We start from the raw sequence: 21,625 nt of genomic DNA, 5'->3' as shown, positions 1-21,625 counted from the left end.
TTTATAAGTGTATTAGTTCGATTCGTTCGAAATTTAGACAATCAAAACGCAATTACTAATGTTTATTTAATTTATTTGTTATAGTTAGTAATACATTAGTCGCTTTTTAAGTATTATCACTTTAGTAAAAGATTTTATATCTACAGTCTTGACATTCCAAGAATGATAAATGTACCAAATTTATTCAAGAAAGATAATCCGTAATTACAAAGGCCAATGTAGATATCAATTATTTGTGTGGCGATGGGTAGGGCGTATTATTATTGTGTAGGTAATACATTTTTTGGACGGCCTTCTGTCAAAATGTAATATTATCAAGTAATATAGTTTTTACCATAATTGACACTAAATAATTTTCATTGTCACAGAAAAACCACAACGCCAACAATTGGAGAAACGTAAGATCCTAAATGCTCTGCATAGTTTTTCTATTTTAGACCTTACAGAGGCAAATACTTTTTATTTATATGTACATGACTATAATATTGAAACAAAACGTATAAGAAACATATAATTAACCATTTTATCATGCGCGGAATATTTCTTTATATGTACTTAAAAGATATACATTTGGCAATGCTGTTTCAATTTCAAAATATGAACTTTTTACCACATTCGTCCACAAGCACGCATTTTTCAACTAAGAAGAAATAAATTTGTTTACTACTAATGACAACAAGAAAAAAGATAATGGTTCGGCAGTGTTGCCAAATTTACAAATTCAATCCGACATTTGCTGAAAAACTTGTTTTAAATGAAACAGTGTACGCTCACAGTTATCCGCATAAAAACAAATTAATATCGATAAACAATTAAATACTTACTACTTGAGGTCCCCAGCAGACAATAAATATGACACAAACGATAGCCATTAATTTCGCAAAAGCGACCTCTTCTGGTGTTTGATAGCGAGTGCATCCCACGCGGTTACTAATAATGGACCTACTCACTCTCCTAACAAGGACTTTACCTTGGGACCTGATCCTGGAAAGTTCCCAAACCACCGATGAATTGCACAGGGCAATACACAAACACAGCGTCGACCCTACAAAAAAACAACAAAAGTAATACAAACCTATCTTACGTACAATAAAATAAAGCAAATTAAATAAATTCAAAGAAAATTAAAAGCTCTTTAATATATTTTCAGTTCTAAAATCTCTTTTTCTCTAAAAGATTTGTATAGAATATTTAAATGTATCTGTTAATATTCAACTCCATTTTTAAAAGGAAAGTATTCCTTAATTTGCAGAGATGGTTTAGCTAAGTCATCATAGCTGAATTTCGTATTAATCTTTGACCTAAGTGATATTACAACTATTAGAGTAAGAATACGAAATAATTTCTCTGAAATAAGTTAAAATTTGATATATTTGTTAAGAGATATATCTTTAAGATTAATAAATAAACAAAAACCATCTTTCCTTCTTGTGATCTTACAAATACACATCACGATGAAATAAATTGACCTTGAATATCTTAAAAACACAAATAATGTAACAATCAAAAAGAAAATTCTTTGTACTTTTCCGATAATTTCCATTCTATTGTAGTTCCTTATCATTTTAAACACATTATCTGACCCGAATTTTTATTATTTAAATACAGATTACATATTTCTAAATAAATATTTGTTATATTTTGTCCTCTGTTTCCATAGGTAGGTACACCAATATTTAATATATTTATTGATAGTCATTTAAAATATGAAATATATTCTAATAACACGTAATTTTTCTAAAGATATACTGAGGACGTGGATTTTGTTATTTTTGTAGCGATTTTCTACTCGGTGATAAAATAATTGGATTTTCATTAATATATCTTATGATGATATGGCTCACCCTATATATTTAGATGAAAATTACATTTGTTCTATTTTTTAGCACACTGTAAAAGCCCATTCACACAGTATGGATTCGATTATTTTATCGAAACGATAAAAATGTGGAACGCATAGTTTTAAGATAGAACCTCAATTTAACTACTGTTTCGAATACATTATGCGCTGTATTGCACGATTTTAATTTTTACATTTTTACTTACCGAAAGTGAAAAATAGGTACGCATATATTTTGTCTTTGAGATCGTCTGCGTATCTAAACCGGATACACTTTCCTTTTCCTTGTTCCGCATCCTGATCATAGTACAGACCGAATCCAAATAAAGGGAGATATGTGAGGAACACTGCACTCAACCACAGACAGCATAAGAACCTTTTCAACACTTGATAAGAGACTAGCTGAAACAAAAAACACGTTTCAATATCTTTTTTCAATAAAGCTGCAAGCAATCGTTCTTAAAGAATACATTTCATTTGTATATTTAAATAATAATTATTTTCGCTGTTGTTTCTAAAGGGCACAAACCACTGACTTGTATTTAATAATACAAAATGGAGAATATCTTTCGCTTTTATGAGTATTAGGTAGGTTTCACTTTATTATAATATAATTTTCATAATGAAGCCTAAACTGCATTAATACTGTAATAAAAATATACAGGGTGGTCCAAAAGCACCGGAATGGCATGATATCTAGGTAGGGTAAAAGTAAAGCACTAGGAGTTTAGGATTTTTCCCTGGCTATCCGATGGTGACCTTGAATTTGACCTGAACCATGACTTTCAAGGTCATATCAAGGTCACGAGAAATGGGACCCCATAACTTTTACCCCGGAAATGGAGAGAGCGGAAAATTTTACGTTAACTCAATTTCCGAGTAGTACTTTCATTTACCATAACGAGTTTGTGGAGAAAAATTACCCCGCGATACAACATAACCTCAAATATAGCGAAAAACCGCGTTTTACGCAATTTTAGATTAGGATTTCTCTAAAACCTGATGTGATGAAGCAATTCTGAGATTGCATTCGGATTCGGCATGACGAAAACCTTCGGGAACCAACCTACACGGTAAAAAAAATTCACTCAAATTTCACTCAATTTCACTAAGTAATGTATCAATTTCTGTCGACACCCGATTGAGAGAAATTTTCACTCTATTAGTATGAGTACAACTGAGTGAAACTATTGCATCAGGAATGAGTGAGTTTTACTCAAATCCGAGTTACTGCTAACTATCAATTGAGCGACTTTTGACTCTATTCTGAGTATATAAATCTCTAAAATGATTTAAATTTAACTATTATTGAGTCATTTTTTTACTCAGACTTAGTTTTTAATTAACTAAATATTGAGTGCAAAAATAAATCACTCATAAATGATTAATTAATATATACAGTGTTTAAATTAATTCATTTCGTAGGGTCTCCTCCTGTCCTGGCTGAGACTCGCCGCCGCCGGCTAAGGCCTGTTCTCCTGGCGACGCTTTTCTGTACTCTGTAGCATCTAAGGGACCCCTCTCAACTGTGGTCGAGATTACAGAAACAATATGTAAGTGGTGCCATCTTTACGGCGCCATGCCATTCAAATTAGTCGAAATTAATATATATTTAAACTCACTCACTAATGAGGGCATTTACTCTGATTGAGGTACAAGTGCACCAAATACGAGTTTACGTGAAGAATTTATTTAAGGAGTCCCTATATTTGACTGAAAGTGCTCAGTTTTAGTTTATTTAAATAATAAAATAATAAAATATAATCACAAATGAGTAAAATGATCAAAATGTCCAATATTGAGTGAAAATGTACTCAATAATTTCACTCAATGGATTCACTCACACCGATTTTTACAGTGTATGGTTTGGTTTCTGGTTTAAAAGATGAGTCAAATTTTATCGGCCTGTGACATTATTTTAATAGTTTCACCTTAGAGAAGAGAAATAAACTTTTCAGAATAATTCTGTTTTCGCATGTAAAATCAGAATAATTCTATTCTCGCATGTAAAATCAAGCGAGGTTAGATGTGGTTATTCGAGAGGACATCTGTGGTGCTGAACTTTCCTCGACAATTAACAGACAACAAACGGGACTTGCAATAAGGAATATTAAAATAATTAGGGTTACAGTATGGTATGTATAAAACATTTCTTAAAACAATAGTCCATAAGTTATTAAAATGCTATTATTCATCAATTAGCTTTGCAGCACACTCTGGTAATATGCGACATGCGTTTACCGTCTGAATTTAAATTCTTTCCTAAGAAAGCTGTTCTTGAATCCTTTCCATTGATTACAATAGGCTTTTCTTTGGTGTAACCCAAGGTTTTTCCAGTGTCCTCCTCAACAGGATGTAACAGCGTCCTGTTTGTCACTATTACGTTCCGTATATCTTTAGTTAATCCTTGAAATTTTAAACAACATTTCAAGTGTTATTTTTAGGGAACATCACTTAAAGATAAGATTGCTCGAATCTTAAACATGTAAAATACTCTAGATTAGTATTTTGTTAGCAGTTAAAAATTATATCAGTGCTAAAGTTTTGGATGAATGATATTTTTAATTAAAGACTAAATTGACGCATAAGATAGTTTTATATTCACCTCCACCTATGCAGCTACGAGTACTACAAAGAGATCTTTTCGTTTCCACATTTTACTTGGAATTGTTTCATCAGTAGTTATTTTCCGCAATATCAGCAGTTAATAGACTGTGGGATTAGATGGTATCACAGAATTTTCTTTTTATATACTATCCCTACTTTTGCCATTGACGTACGGCACTGTGATGAACACGACCAGTCAGTGCTAATCAAGTCGGGGAACTCCATGCCCCGACACATTAAATTCAAAGTACCACTGCATGTACAATTCACTGTAACCGTCTTAGATCAGATAACCATATTGATTAACATTTTCCTGTCTAACAGATCACTTATATCGATAACAGCCATTATATATTAATTTTATGATATTATTATAAGTGACAATAAATGAAATAGCTTTAAGTGAATCATCGGTCTATTGTGCGAAATAATAACTGCGGGTATATGTCACAACCAGAGTATACCTACCGCCATATAATGGAAGATTCGAAACATAGTCTATTTTTTCAAAGAATTGATTTTCATGTAATGAGTTCTTGGTAAACAAAATAAAAACAATTAAAATCATTTTATATCTTTCAAATGTACTAAAGTTCATACGTGGCTTCAGGATAACTTAGGAATACATCAGTACCTTCAAATAACAATTTAGAATTTAGTCAAAAATAACTTCGGAATAAGTAAAATAGTTTTAGAAGAGTACACAAAAATGACCATGCTTTAAAATGCATAAAAGTGGATTAAAATACAACAAAGAAAATACAAAAAACTCGTTAAAATATATATAAATAAGATCAAAACAATTTTAGAGTACCACAATGAGTATATTTTGTAAACTTAAAAAGGAATTTTGCATTACATCTTGTAGTATTGTACCCTTTTCATGTATCAATTCAAAGACTAAGAAAATTGTAGGTAGAATCAGTTGGTCGATAAATAAGCCAAGCTACTTAGTAGCTAGGTATGAATTAATTGTCCGTCACACTCCGGAAAATTATTCATTTATGTCAGTGTTCGAACAAAATTTTCGCTTCTGGAATGTTGAAGTCCGATGAAATTTAATCAATATGTACTAGGGATGGATGTAGATTTGTAGGAATTTGCACACAATATAATAAAATGTAAAGTTTTGATCTATCTGATTTTAATTTGTATTTTTATGTAAATAGTTCATGGAAATGTAGTTCAAACAGTATAAAAATAATTATTTTCAGTCGCATTATGAATATGTTAAATACTTCAGTAAAATCTATGAAGCAAAAAATTAACGATGTTTTGATTTCTCTATAGAGCCACAAAATATAAAATAAAAGTTGTTAAACTTTAAAAGCACTTAGATTGTAAAATGAGGTCTAAAATTAACCGAAATTTCTGGTGTACACAAAAATCGTCCTGTACAGAAAAAATATGTATATTTGAAAGATTCTGCCTCATAAATTTTGATGGTACTGATTACATAACGTTAAAATAAATCCACTGCGTTGAACTTTGATCCAAAATAAATTTTTACTTAGATACTTATACAATCCCAAATATTTATCTTTCCGTTTGATATTAATTCAATGCACCGGTTAATATTTATTTTAAATTTATGGTGTGAACTCTATATTTCAGTAAAATTGATCCTCTAAGTCAACACAGTGACAACAACTACGCTGATAAGTTGTTAGTACTGGGATGTTTCCATCAAAAACAATATATCAATCCACCTAAAGTCATTTTCCTATTTTCATTTATAATTATTATTAGGAGTTCTAATGCGACATAAAATATTATATATACCGTACCATCTCCCATATAAAATTGCTGGGTTAACCTGAATGTTTAAATTTTTCTATCACTTATTTATTCAGGATCATTGTGAGTGAAAATACTGAAATTCTACAAATAAATAATTACGTTTGGATTTAATTAGCCGTATTTTTTACGGCACTTATACTGCGAACATCCTATATATTGCTTACGCCGCAATTAGTTTAGAAGTTATATATTTAAACCGCAATATTTTCTGTTTACGACATTCACTTGTGCTTTAGTGTTATTCAGTTTGTAAAATATTTCTTACGAGGATTTTAATCAAAAACAAATATCTCGTTATTTTTAGAATTCAATACACTTAAGTTTATTGATGTTGACTACGTCTATGAGATGTTTTAACGAGCTACTTGTCATTAGGACCTCAGACCCAAATAAACATATCCTTGGTCCTTAATCTCTTAATCAATTAAGGGATATTTTAAATCGCAATACAGTTACCGTATGAGCCGTTTCAAAAATAAGGATAATACACACTTATAATGATTTTGACTTTTGACATATTTTTTCCTTCAATTATACCCCTCTAACTACTCGCATCCAAGCAACTGCTATTGTGAATAAAATGGTTTGCACATTCTTCAACAAATTTTGACATATTTGTCTTTAGTCGATTTTAAAGATAACATACGCACACAAAAAATAGTGCAAACTCAAGAAGGAATTTTTGAAGGAATTTGATGCGCTGATGCTCCTATTGTAAAAATTTATGACTTCCCGATGAATTTCGGAGAAAAGTGAAATTCTTTGGTGAAAACTGGCCCAAAATTATTTATTTATTTATTTATTTATGGAGAAGGGACAAACACAGGCTTTATAGCCCAAAACAATGTCCACAAATTACTTAAAGTTAATTGAATATAAAAGTATAGAAAATATTATTATAATAGAAAATGTTAATTTACAATAATACAAATCTTTTAAAACTAATGAGCGAGGAATGAAAAATATCTAGAGTATAAGTTAAAATGTCTGCATATTCTGTTTATCGGAGAGTTTTGACCAGAATTAATTCGATAAAAAGTCTCATGAAACAGTGCATTTACTCTAAAATCATGTTGTGGTACATGTAAACAGATCAAGGCTAATAAATCTGGGGAATCGATAAAATCATTAAGAAACTTATACAAAAATACTGCTTCGGCAATAATTCTTCGATTCTCCAATGAAATAATATGATAATGATTTCGTAACATCGTGCTACAATGAAAAGAATACACACCACTCTCCTTGTAGTGTAAATATCGCATAAATCTGTTCTGTATGGCCTCAAGTCGAGACTTATATATGGTGTATTGAGGACTCCATACAACAGATGCAAAATTAATTATGCTGTGCACGTATGCAAAATATACAGACTTAATAGCAAAAATCGATCTAAAATTTTTGCAAACTCTGACAATGAAACCAAGCATTTTGTTGCTTTTTAAAGTTATATAATCAATATGTGAAGAAAAACTCATTTTCCTATCAAATACAACCCCAAGATATTTTATTTCTTCAACTTGATTTAAAATATTCTTATTAAAGTTATAATTATTAGAGTATATATTTTGGTTACGGGTAAAACAAATATAGAAACATTTACTTAAATTTAATTGAAGCTTGTTCAATTTACAGTATTCAAAGAAAGAGTTTAAATCTTCCTGGTAGGCAATACAATTATCAGTAAATTAGAGTAAATTTTCAAATCGTCGTGCTTAGAGTAAAAATTTACAAAATTTGAAACACTGACGGATATCGTTGATATATCTTAAAAATTGTAAAGGTCCCAAATGTGATCCCTGAGGAACACCTGACATTGCAACGTAGGGGGGAGATTTGTAACCACTTTGTTACCAATTGCGACCTGTTGAAAACATAAGAGGTAAGCCATCTCAGTAGGTTACCATGTACACCAATTTCAGACAATTTAGATATAAGTATATTATGATTAATTTTATCGAATGCTTTACTAAAATCGGTATACACGGCATCCACCTGAGTCTGGCTATCCATAGCACTTGTAATATATTGGGAGTATATTACTAAATTGGATTCGATAGATCTATGTGGAAAGAATCCATGTTGCTCAATAATTATAGACGATTTAACCGCGCTAAGTAAATGCTTAGAACATGAACGTTCAAAAATTTTACCAAGAATATTTAATTTACTAATTGGCTGATAGTTGGAAATTTCGTTTTTATCACCTTTTTTGTAAATAGGAATCACAAAAGCTTGCTTGTCAGGAAAATCTCCTTCTTCAAGAGACTTGTTAAATAACAAAGTGAGAGGGTTACAAAGGGAATCTGCACATTTTTTACAAAAAATTGAAGGAATACCGTCAGGTCCAGCCCCTTTGTTTTCGTCCAGTTCAATTAAAGTATTTAATACTTCGTCTCTCGTTACAATTACATTGTTAATATTATTGATTGAAATATGAGTCAAAACTTGTTTTTCTCTAAATTTTGCCTAAATATAAAATTTTCGTAATATTTTGAGGCTCTGAACACGGTGCCATTAGTAAAATTTGTCCATATAATCCACTATTTGGGTGAAAACTGGCCAAAAATATGGGTCAAAACTGATTTTTTCCTAAATTTTGTCCAAATATACCATTTTCGTAGTATTTTGAGGCTCACGATGAGGAACACGATGGCACTAGTAAAATTTGCCCATGGAATAGATTTTTCTCAAAAAATCCACTATTTGGGTGAAAACTGTCCAAAAATATGGGTCAAAACTTATTTTTCCCTAAATTATGTCCAAATATACCATTTTCATAGTATTTTGAGGCTCTGAACACGATGCCATTAGTAAAATTTGCCCGTGGCCTCGATATTTCTCAGAAAATCCACTATTTGGGTGAAAACTGGCCAAAAATATGGGTTAAAACTAACTTTTTCCTAAATTTTGTCCAAATATATCACTTTCCTAGTATTTTGGAGCGCTGAACACGATGCCATGAGTAAAATTTACCCATGACCTCGATATTTCTCAGAAAATCCAGAATTTGGGTGAAAACTGGCCAAAATACTACGAAAATGATATATTTGGACCAAATGGTGTGTTCAAGAGCAACTCACCCCCCACCCCCCCAATTTCTTTTAATATAAAAGGGACACCCTGTATTTATTAAGTGATACACACCATGAGATCGAAACATCACAGAATGTACCTATATTTTATTTTACAATTTAAAGGTCGAAATTGGTATTTCAAAGGCGTGTTCCGAGAATTTACAATGAAGCATCATCTAACAAGAATAGAAAAAGTCCGGTATAATCAGCGCCTAATAAGAAAGAAAACCATGTAGCTCATACAATTTTTTATTCTAACCGCTTAAATCGTCGTTTAGTATTCAAAGGGAGGCCATAATAGAATTAATAGGGGAATAATGTGTCAGCCAAGGCCGCCATAATGGCAAAAACTTTATTAGCGGAAGTGTAACATTAATGTCACAAATATGAGTCGGCAACATTTTGAAACATTGTTACATCATGATTTCAGAGACAATGTTGCATGGTTGAGCATACACTAATTTTGATTCGGAATGTTTCAAAGTAAGGCAGTTCAATTTGTGCTTATTCTAAAACATTCATACATAAAAAAAATATTATCCTACTGATTTAGTCTACAGAGGTTTAGTATACAGAAAACATTTTTTGAAATTTATTTTTATACTTTTTTTTCCAATTAAAAATGATGATGCAAAAGATTGCCATGGAATCAATGTGTGGATATGTTTCCCGTTTTTAAATTCACTAAACAAATATTTGTATTCTATATTAAGAGAAGGTATCGTATTATAAAAGGAGTTTTATATTACCTACATCATATTCTAGACAAAGGATATATACTTCAAGCAATTTTTTTGGATGCCCTGTTATCCACTTCATCCATGGTACTAACTTCCTCCAATATTTTCTCCATTAAGTCATATAAATTAATAATATCCGTTCTTTGTTTGCTACTTTGTCTTTTAGAATCCCTCACATGGAGGTAAAAATAGGAACTTCTTGCTGATCATAAAATTGTCCCTTCGCAAGGAAAAATGTTTAAAAATTGTCCTTTGTCTGGGTATTTTTGATTAATAAACTATTTAGTTTATCCATTGCAGAGAGTCAGTAAATCAACCAAATTATTGTTCAAAGCGAACGTATGTATGTCCCAGAATAACGTGTACGACGGAAGATCACAGATTCGTGGACTCAAAATAGGCAGATTTAGGCTAATTCACCTATATCCGAAATAGCCTCGTTTGGCCACTAGATGGCCTCAAAGTTTGTGAAATTTATTTGAATTTTGTAAATAAGTCGAATACGTATAAATTTTTATTATTTTTGGGGTGTGGACTTTTGCTTTCAATCTACAAATTTTGGTGTAATACAAAAGTGATTTTTAAAACTTACAACATCTATAAAATTGATGTATGGTGATAATATCCGTGGTCTTCCGTTGTACACGTTATTCTGGGACACCCTGTATATTACTGTAATTATAAAGTGTAGACGAATCCAAAAGATCTTGAAACTAGAGACTTAATGCCTCAAAATGCTTCTTTTTTGTCTTGACAAGTCCATTTCTTACTGAGATACAGCACTTTAAAAATTTGTGAAATTCTTTGTTCCTTCAATTTTTTCTTCAAATCTTAGTCTATACCATTTTTACAAAAGGTAGTATTCTACGCATTATAGTAAAAAGAACAATTAAAACATATATCATAATGTTATTATGATAAATATACGAAAATAAATGAAAAATAATTGAACGTCACAATATCAGAAAAAAAAATTTATTCTCGTATATTATTTAATTAAGCTTTGATGTGGTTCATTTCATTACAAAACGATTATTTCTACGCACCAGGAAACCATCATACAATGTAATCGTGTGTAAATATATAATTTTATCGAAATAATATTCAATATCTGTCAGTTAACATGAATAGTAATATATACTCTTTGTTGTAAATGATATTTATTAGATATTCTCGCTTGTTTTTCGTGCACTGAATATTGCCTGTTAATAATGCCTAAATAAAAAATAAATATGTATTGCTAAAAACGAAGACGTCATTACTTACTCATAATGTTAAAAAAAATGTGTTGCATATATTTTTAAACAGTTGAAACGTCTGTGATTTTCAGACGCTGTGTGACAATTTGTCACAATTTTTTTTTATCAAAAATCACACACTTAGTACAAGTTTGGTTTTAATTAAACTTTTAGTACATAAAAAACAATTACATAAAACTATGTTAAAAATAGTATTTTTTATTCATAGACGTTAAAAAATTAACAAAAATCGAAATGCTCTTATTCTCAACATAATTTTAATACTCTGTGAAACGAAACTGAAGTAACACTACAAATAATAGGTACTAAATTTTTGGAAAGTGGAGTGAAACTGTAAAAAGCCCATTGTGTTTTGTGCCCCTGGAAATATACGGTTACATTTAAGGATAAGAATATATTTTCTTTTACAGAAACCAGTTCTTATATGCTGGAAGCTTTTGAGTTGTAGACTTTGTTAATTTGGTATTTCTGTACCAAAAACGGGTAGCCAAAGAAATATGTATAAATAATACTGTCCCATTTATCTCTTACAAAATCTATGCACATGCCTAATTAAAAATATACGCACTAAAGACGGATTTGGGTAAATGTAACAAAATTTGCAATTTTATAAAATAGGCGAACGTAAACCGTTTGCGTATATGTAGATATTAAGACCAGTTTGCAAATTTTCTAATTGTCTTACATGGGCAAAAATATATATATTCAAAACAATCCACATTTAAGATAATATCTAAGACGTACAAGCTTTATTAGTCACAATTTGCCCAAAACTGCGTAGATTAATTTTGTTTAAAATATTTGTTTGTTTATAGTAAAGTTTTCATTGAATATTTGCTCGATTTAAAAAAATTCAAAATTAGGTAAAAAAAACTGACCATAAACAAATTAAATTAACACCTGTCAACTTTTTGAAGTTCTAAGTGTTAAATTTATTTCTTTTGATGAAATAATAATAGTATTTTCGTTGATTTTGCAATTGCAAAATATTGAATGATGCTTTCTTCTGCAGTTGATGTATTGCAAAAAAGGCTTTATTCCTAAGATCCCTTTAGATAAGACACTGACTAGGGTTTATCTAAGTAGAACTACCTAAACTGAGTTTCTGGGAATTTAGAGATTGTGACCGTAGCACTGTTATCAAAATTTACGACACTATTGTGATGTGTCGAACTGCATTTATTTTTACTTGACTTCTGAAACAATCAATTTTATATCAAATAACATAAACAAACAATAAATGCAGAACTATTAACTACTCATAGTACTTATATTGATGATATATGTAGAATATACTGAAACATGCTTAATTTCTTTATAAATAGAGCAAAATTACTTGCAAATAACATGTGAAAGATTTTGACCACTTCAGGCTCAAACTTTATTTATTATCGTTATTTATTCTGTAATAGATAAGCATTTATTAATTATTTTATTTTTAAATAGTACATTAACCTTATTATGTCATACAAATCTGTACCATTATAGTTTGTTTTTATATATATACTACTTATTAGTCATGAAAGATAAGTGAAATTTCTATGTTTTATTTTCTTCAAACGCTCTATAAATTGTATAACAAATTTTGAATGCTGATAATATTAGTAAAAGTACGAAAATGTTCCTTTTTATAAATGGTTTGGAAGGGATCTACAACCCTTGGTGCACCTGTTAACAAAATAATTTATATCAAACGTAGAATTATAGTGTTTGAATAAAATCGTTTATATAATAACTACTTATGCAACAAGTGCGTACAGTAACAGTTAATTAGTTACGTTATTTTTGTGACACCCTGTATAATTATTCTTCATAGCCTTTTATTTGTTTAGGAGAGCAATGTGTATGTTAACAAAATATTTATCATTACAAATATGTTTTGATAATGACTATCGATTTAAATTATCACTACAAATGTTTTGTTTACTAATAATGATAAATGAACCACAAAAGTAGTCGTGTTCCTACAACTTTATTGAAAGAAAAAAACAATGTATCATGTCTAACCTAAATAAAAAAAAGGTTTTCAGTAAACTCCTTTATGAAAATTACTGTAGTTTCGAATAAAATCGTGGGTCAGTTTGTCTTTAAGTTCTTTTGTCAGTAAGCTTTAGAATACGAAAAAAACTCCAATTTTGAATAAATTCACCACAGTTTCGAATAAAATTGTTACAGTTTCGAATAAGATTACCACAGCTTTGAATAAAATTGCCACAGTTTCGAGAATAGCATTGGCGAAATTTTTAGACGTTTGTGCTTACCTGATGATAGAAGAAGGGCCTAGTAAGGGCAAGCCATCTTTCAAGGGCCATAACAAACGCTACACACCCCGAACCCAGTCCAAAGGCCCGAAACAGCACGAAGCCAATACATGACCAGTAATCCGGCAAAAGGTCGTACTTTTTCAGGTTGCTCAAGAGTAACATTCCGACTTGGGCAACTAAATCATTCGTGGCGAGACACCTCAACAGAAGCACATGCTTCCTGTTTCTCCTCTTGGCGGTTTTGTAGAGGATCCATAACGCCGCCAGGTTGCCCGCGGCACCGATGAGGAAGGACACCGTCACAAAGGTCACAAAGAGCCAATTTGCTTCCATCATCGCGAGTTAGTACCCACACGACATGACTAGAATCGTTTATATCACTGTTTGTTTTTTAAACTGAGCTTTATCGAATTGTAACTGTGTGCATTGTAAACAAAAGCTGGCCTCTAGGCCCCGGCATGCTGCCGAAGGGTAGCACAACGCAAGAACTGAGTGTTGCCAGTTTGGGGTCTACATTTGTACTAAAGGCCCGCACTGTGTCTCGATCTCGGCAGCCCTCGCAGAAGATTCTGTGATCTGTGGAAGAAACATGGGAATTATTTTTTATATATTTATAGTTGTGATACGGGGTGCTCATTGACATGCATTATGTGGTTTATTCGGCTAGTTCAAGGTCGCTCACGTGCGGCGCTCGCTTGTTTTAATTAGCTTGTGTACAAATTGTTTTTAGTTTTTCCGCTAGATCTCGGTTGCGTTGTTGGTTTTCATAGAAACGAATTGGTATGCTCAAAAGGCGGTAGTTGGCATAATTGTGTGTCTATTTATATCACTTCATTTTGCAAACGCAACGTGGATGTTTTCACTTAGCCTCTAGAGACTGTAAAAAATTGGTACAAATGTAATTTGAAAAATGGCCTAATACAGAAATTATCTCTAGCTTTTTGTTCTTTGTTCTTTATGATTAAAAACAATGATTTAAATCAAAGTTATATGGCCAAATTGTGTGATTTCTGATTAGGTAAATTTATAAAATCAACCCCTTTACTGATCCTACTTGGCACAAGGATTACTTATAACAAAAAAATTCTCTTCGGTGTGGCAGAAATAGCCAGTCAAATAAAAAGTAATTAAAAAATATATGTTTTAAAAATTGTTATAATTTTCTCTTTCTGGGTAAAAATATTAGTAATTCTATCAAACTCTGCCTTTCATATTTCCGAAAAAACTATAATTTTGCTTATCTTCAACAAAACAATCTATTTTTATAGTTTTTGAAAACAGTTTTTTTACACTCCATTGATTAGAGCTTAACCAGGACACTCTGTATATTACCATAATTAAAGTTTTAATTTTAGTCCCCTGGTATATAATATACAATATTTTGCGCTCAAAAAGGACCTAATGAATTAAAAAATTGTTTTCTCGAATCGAACGTTCATAAGTATAAGGCATTCTTTTTCTCACTGTATTCTATTTTCCACATTTTCCAAAAGAAAAACTTAAATCACATCCTTTTTGAGTTCGCATTTATAAAAAATGAAAATTACTTCTTTCAGTAAGCTTTAATTATGAAACTTGCTAAATTTTGTAATGAAATTACCACAGTTTCGAATAAAATTGCTACAGTTCCGAATAAAATGGCAGTTTCTAACAAAACTGCTATTGCCGGTGTTTTGGTTTGAAACAGTTTGTTACTATTGATTAGGAAGAACATGATGTATTGATACAGCTGTTAATTTTTGACAGTAATATATATATGACAGCTAATTTTAATATAATTTTATCTAACACCACAAACAACTTTTATCGATATACTGCAATCTGAATATATTGCTGAAACGTATAAAATATGAGTATAAAACATTAAAAATTATCATATATTCTGGTCACCACTACTAGTGATATGTAGATCTTTTTTTGGTATTTTACATATTTAATATTTTATTTATTATTAAATAATTTGTGTAATTTAAAAAAAAAGGAATTGTTAATTTATTTTAGCCAAATGTTCAAGTTCAAATCGAAACATTGACTGTTATACTAAACCAAATGAAATAGGACAACCTATTAGGACGAAGCATTAGGCATACCCTGGTAATATCCTTACAATACTGTTCAAAGGTCGTTCCTTTATCAATAAAGTGAAAATAAATATTTTTTCTATCTATATTGAGTTATATCACTGGTTACTACAAGCGTATTAGAATGTGCTTAGATAAAACAACAAATTGTAAAAATAATCAAGGAAATAAGTAGGTTCTAATGAATTTTTGAAATAAGTCATTATTTTGTTATCATTCTCAATTAATTGTTATTTAATTATTTAGGAAAGTATATAGCGTTAGTTAATAACTAGTTTTTAAAGTAATTCAATATAGTTGCTACATCTTTTTATAAAGGATATGAAGGATTAATAGTCCTTAATTTCACAAAAAGTAAAACTTGTTTCAATTTGTAAGATTATTTAGCAGAGCAATTACATGAGGTGCAATAACCAAAATTTCTTTACTTATTTACATTAATTTAAATATAAACTACTTACAATTAGAGAATTTTGAGATATTCGAAATTCTTAGCAATGTACAACTACACAGTAAAAAAATCGGTGTGAGTGAAAGCAATAAAGGTTCGAAGTGAATCCATTGAGTGAAATTATTGAGTACATTTTCACTCAATATTCGGCATTTTGATCGTTTTACTCGTTTGTGATTATATTTAAACTAAAACTGAGTACTTTCACTCAAATATAGGTACTCCTTAAATAAATTCTTCACCTAAACTCGTATTTGGTGCACATGTACCTAAATCAGAGTAAATGTCCTCATTACTGAGTGAGATTAAATGTATATTAATTTCGAGTAATTGGCCCCATGAAGATGGCACCACTTACATATTGCTTCTGTAATCTCGACCACAGTTGATAGGGGCCCGTTAGATGTTCCAGAAAAGTGTGATCGCCAGGAGAACAAGCCTTAGCCGGCGGCGGCGGGTCTCAGCCATGACAGGAGGAAGGCCCCGCGAAGTGAATGAATTTCAACACTGTATATCCTACTTAATCATTTATGAGTAATTTATTTTTGCACTCAATATTTAGTCAAATTTAATTAATAACCAAATCTGAGTAAAAAATGACTCAATAATAGTTCAATTTAAATCATATCAGAGAAAAAATCAACTCTAAATTGGTTTTATATACTCAGACTAGAGTCAAAAGTCGCTCAATTGATAGCAGTAGCTCGGATTTGAGTAAAACTCATCCATTTCTGATGCAATAGTTTCACTCAGTTGTACTCATACTACTAATAGAGTTAAAAATTCACTCGATCGGGTGTGGACAGAAATTGATCTATTGTTGAATGATATTTGAGTGAAATATTTTTGCAGTGTAATTATTATTCAGGCTAAACTTAATTAAGTCCTTGAGGTATTTCACTTATTTTCCCAATTTCAGACAGCTCAAATAACGTGCCATAATGCCTATTTATATCGTAATTAAAAACTTCCGAATTCCCAAGACAAAAGGTGGTAATTAATTAAATGACAGCTCAGGATGAAATTACCTTTTGCGGTTTCGGGAACATGCAAATTATAAGTTTTATTTTAAAATTTAGTACTTAAAGCATTATTATAATTAGAAATTAACAAAAATGTTTATACAGGGTTTTCCACTCTTCATATGATCTTACTTTGAAATCTGTATTTTTCGTTGCCATCAAATCCAGTGTTTGTAGACTCAAGCGAGCAGTCACTACTATTGTCCGTTGTTGGCACTGTCAACTTAGTGACATAATAAAACCTGTCAGAACTGTCAATGTAAATGCAAAGTACTGTTTCATTTTAGTATATGTAAACGGGCAGACAATTTTTTCTAGAATTGAAACTTATCAAAAGTTGTCTTTGAAAAAATCCTCTTATATTTTTTACTATTTGAACTAATACTTTAAGTTTAAGCATATGATTTTTTACAGTACCAACTGTCAAATTTTGTTACACTATTTTTAATCGCCCTGTATAGGAATGTTTTAATATTTGGGTATACGAAATAAATTTCAACATATAGACTGATAAAAATACTATACCTATTTAACCCCAGTCTATTAAGGTTAAAGTAATTCATTACAACCTCTTCACATCAAGCGTACACTGACATGTCATTGATGGGCCTCAATTCACAGTCCAAACATCCAAACATAATTTATATTTGATTGGCTAATAAAAAATCAATTATTATTAACCCGGTTTCCTCACATTTCTTCTACAGCCGCTTCTATGTCTAAACATTTTATTTTTGTTTTAGGAAACGCACTTATATATCAAAAATAACTCTCCAATTCCAAACTATATCATTCTTAAGTTAGAATTATAGTAGGTCAAGGAGAAAAAACAATAACAGTGATGATAATAAGTGCACTGGAAACTGTATTCATCTACAAGGTGCTCCACATAACTTAGCCCCATTGATGCGAGTTCTTAAAGCCTGTTTTACGCTCTAATGCGTAAAGTACTTCATTTTACGCACCAGTGCTTAAACAATATAATTTCCGCATTAGTGCGCATTTGCGCACTAAAGAAAGTTAAATTTTACTTGCTGTAAAGCGTGGTAAAGTTAGTATTTCACGCAAACCAGCAGAAAAATATACAAACATCGCGGTTCACTATATCCTATGTATTCAAAACATATGCATTTTTCGCCGCACTAATTGTAACGGTTATGGCTATGATATGAATTCGATTTATTTCAGGAAACTGGATTCAGGGAACCGGGAAACATTACAATGTAATGTCGGCAATAACTGTGTTGATTTATTATTACCAGCTCGGTAAATAACTTTTAAGTTTAGCAAAAAGTAACGCCAAAGCCAGTTTAAAAACCATGCAAATTGTTTTGTTTATATGCAACTGCCACGCTAGGAGAATATAAAGAAGTAGATGCAAATGCTGGCAAATCTTATATTCCAGGCATTTAACATATAATGACCGAATATTATATGGAAGGACAAATTAATTAGAAAAAACCGCGCTTTAACTATATTATGTGTATTGTAAAGATATAATATTCACGATTGGGAAATGTACATGGTACTTTATACAGTATTTTTTTTTGTTTTTGAAAAGTAGCAATTGAATTGTGAACAAATGGGCAATATTTACTTTACGCATTAGTTTACATTGCGTAGTGAACACTATAAATTCTTAACCCCATATCTTTGTACATCTGCGTCTTTTTCGATGAGTAAGTTGACATTTATTTTTTAAATAGCAGCTAGTTTTTTATAGAACGAAAAAACAAGTCTTTCCAGCATACAATTGTGAAAATATGGGCAATATTTACTTTACGCATTAGTTTACAGTGCGTAGTGTACAAATAAATTCTTAACCCCATATCTTCGTACATCTGCGTCTTTTTCGATGAGTAAATTGACACTTATTTTTTAATTAGCAGCTAGTTTTCCATAGAATGAAAAAAACAAGCCTTTCCAGCATACAATTGTGAATAAATGGGCAATATTTACTTTACGCATTAGTTTACAGTGCGCAGTGTACAATATAAATTCTTAACCCCATATCTTTGTGCATCTGCGTCTTTTTCGTTGAGTAAATTGACATTTATTTTTTAATTAGCAGCTAGTTTTCCATAGAACGAAAAAAAAACAAGCCTTTCCAGCATACAGGGTGTTAAAGTCATTATTTTGCAGATTTTTTCTTAAATTGGCTAAAAATAAATATGTCAAAATTTGTTCACGAGCCAACATCAACTGTGGTTTACGAAAAACGTCAAACCAATTGATTCCCAATAGCAGAAGTGTAGATGTGGATGTTTGCGGAACATAACTAAAGGAAAAATACATTAAAAGACAATATATGTGAAAATTGCAAATTTTTTTTCATTAGTATGTGAAATATTTACTTTACGCATTAGTGTATAGTGAGTAGTGTACAATATAAATTCTTATATATTTGTACATCTGCGTATTTTCGATGAGTATATTGACAATTATTTTTTAATTATCAGCTGTTTATAGTTTTCCATAGGAAAACCAACCCTTTCCATCTTACAGGGTGCTAAAGTCATTATTTTGAAGAGGGTTTTTCTTAAATCTGCTAAACATAAGAAGTCAAAATTTGTTCACGGGTCAATATCAACTGTGGGTTAAGAAAAACGTGCAAACCACATTATTCCCGATAGCAGAGGCGTAGATGTGGATGTTCGAGTGGCATAACTGAAGGAAAAAATATATTAAAAGTAAAAATTTCTAGGAGCTTTGCAAACCCTAAAGGATAATACAAAAAAGGGTAAGTAAATTTAAGATATTAACCTGAAAGAGTGTTACTATGGATTCGGTAATTTGACGATACAATACCAATACCAGGATTTTTAATTTAAAATAAATTAACAAAATATGTGAAAATTACCAATTTTTTACACTGGTGTGTAAAATATTTACTTTACGCATTAGTGTACAGCGCGTAGTGTACAATATAAATTCTTAACCCTATATGTTTGTGCATCTATGTATTTTCGATGGGTAGATTGGTAATTATTTTTTAATTAGCAGCTGTTTATAGCTTTCCATAGAAGGAAAAAACAAGCCCGTTCGAATGAGGGTATTTAATATGCTTGGCGTACTGGTGAAATTACTCCATCACGCTTATTCTTTAACAATTAGTTATTGCTGTGGAACTTCCTATATCGACTAGAATCAAAGTATAAAAACAATAAAGGTTCGATTTGTATCCGGACCACGTCCATCAGGATTCGCTGCCAACAATTTATGCAAAAACATAAGGGCCGTCTTTAAAATAAAAATCGTATTGTTCGCCAATGTTCCGTTTTCCATTTTGCTCAGAAGGAATGCTTTACACTTATTAATACTGATATCCTGTTAAGCCTGCAGCCAAATAAGCAGCGAATTTTTCATTTACTTTGTTCTTAAGAAACGGTCGCTGTTATGGGCATCGCCTTTACTGATCTAACGTTCAAGTTCAATAACAATAGCACTTCGGATTGCGGAGTTTCGTCACGAACGCAAACAATTTTATGAATCGACGTAAAACTTGTTTTTCGTTTTATCGCATTATAATTTTTTGTGCATTATAAATATTAATCCATTATAGTACAACAATCGGGGATTACCTTTTTACTAGGGCTATACAGTATACCGGGCGCGAGAAACAGGAGAAAAATAATTTTATCTCTCTTTTGGTAGACAGCAAACAATTTAGAAATCTTGCAATGAATCTTCAGTTTTGTAAAGATAAACAAATAATTTGTTAAAAACAAGTAAATAGGTTGTGCTAGGTCTATGAGTGTTCCTTGACACAGAAAAATAATAGAAATTATCAACAAACTGCTCACTATTATGTTTTATTCCCGAGATAAACAATGCTTACATTTAAAAATATTAAATTAAATTAGTATTATTTAACATATTTGTTATCAAATTGATAAATTAATGTAAATTTTCAAAAAGTCCTTGCCCAATAATCTCGTAGCAAATCTATTCAGTCATGAGCCATGTATAATCATTTTAAATTCTCAAGAGCGTTTGGATTAGCAAGAGCTACGATGAAATTTTTGGCATAGTACGTTGTACTTATTTTTATAATAAAAAATACTCTATTTACATTACTGTTTTGTCAATCTGCAACTCCGTATTTGATAAGTGAATGAAAATTAACATAATAAAATCATTTAAGTACGTCTGGCCTGAAATATTTGGACATAAATTTTAAAAGCTGTCTAGTTCCTAATTCGGCATGTAAATGGACAATATGTAAGACCACCTCTGACGTTTGAAGATATTAAACGAAAAGAACGTTTGATTTAGTGAGGATTTTGTCTTGTGGTTGAAGAAATGTACATTACGCACAATTTGCAATAATTTTTCTACTACAGCAAAATATATGTTTTAAATTAAACTTCTCTTATTTTATGAAAGAAAGTGCTCTATTAGTCAATATACTCACAATACTCAATGAGAAGTAAACGAGATAATATAATGAGGTCAATTCACAGAGGAATTGCCGTCAATAAGGG

The 21,625-nt window shown here is 30.9% G+C and overlaps 1 protein-coding gene across 2 annotated transcripts in view; it reads right to left on the bottom strand.

The window, feature by feature from the left end:
- Positions 1–21,625, bottom strand: part of LOC108906238 (cannabinoid receptor 1) — a 35,188-nt gene that overhangs the window by 2,662 nt on the left and 10,901 nt on the right. For both annotated transcript variants that reach the window (XM_018709451.1, XM_018709450.1), the window contains exons 2-4: positions 13,585–14,163; positions 2,047–2,242; positions 825–1,045 (exon numbers count right to left, since the gene is read on the bottom strand). In XM_018709451.1, the coding sequence (XP_018564967.1) occupies positions 825–1,045; positions 2,047–2,242; positions 13,585–13,923 (756 nt within the window). In that variant the 5' untranslated portion in view covers positions 13,924–14,163. The remainder of the gene's footprint in view (positions 1–824; positions 1,046–2,046; positions 2,243–13,584; positions 14,164–21,625) is intronic.

Source organism: Anoplophora glabripennis, unplaced genomic scaffold (genome assembly GCF_000390285.2).
Source record: "Anoplophora glabripennis isolate ALB-LARVAE unplaced genomic scaffold, Agla_2.0 scaffold32, whole genome shotgun sequence".
In the NCBI taxonomy this organism is placed as follows: Eukaryota; Metazoa; Arthropoda; class Insecta; order Coleoptera; family Cerambycidae; genus Anoplophora; species Anoplophora glabripennis.
This window is presented reverse-complemented; position numbering and strand designations above follow the sequence as displayed.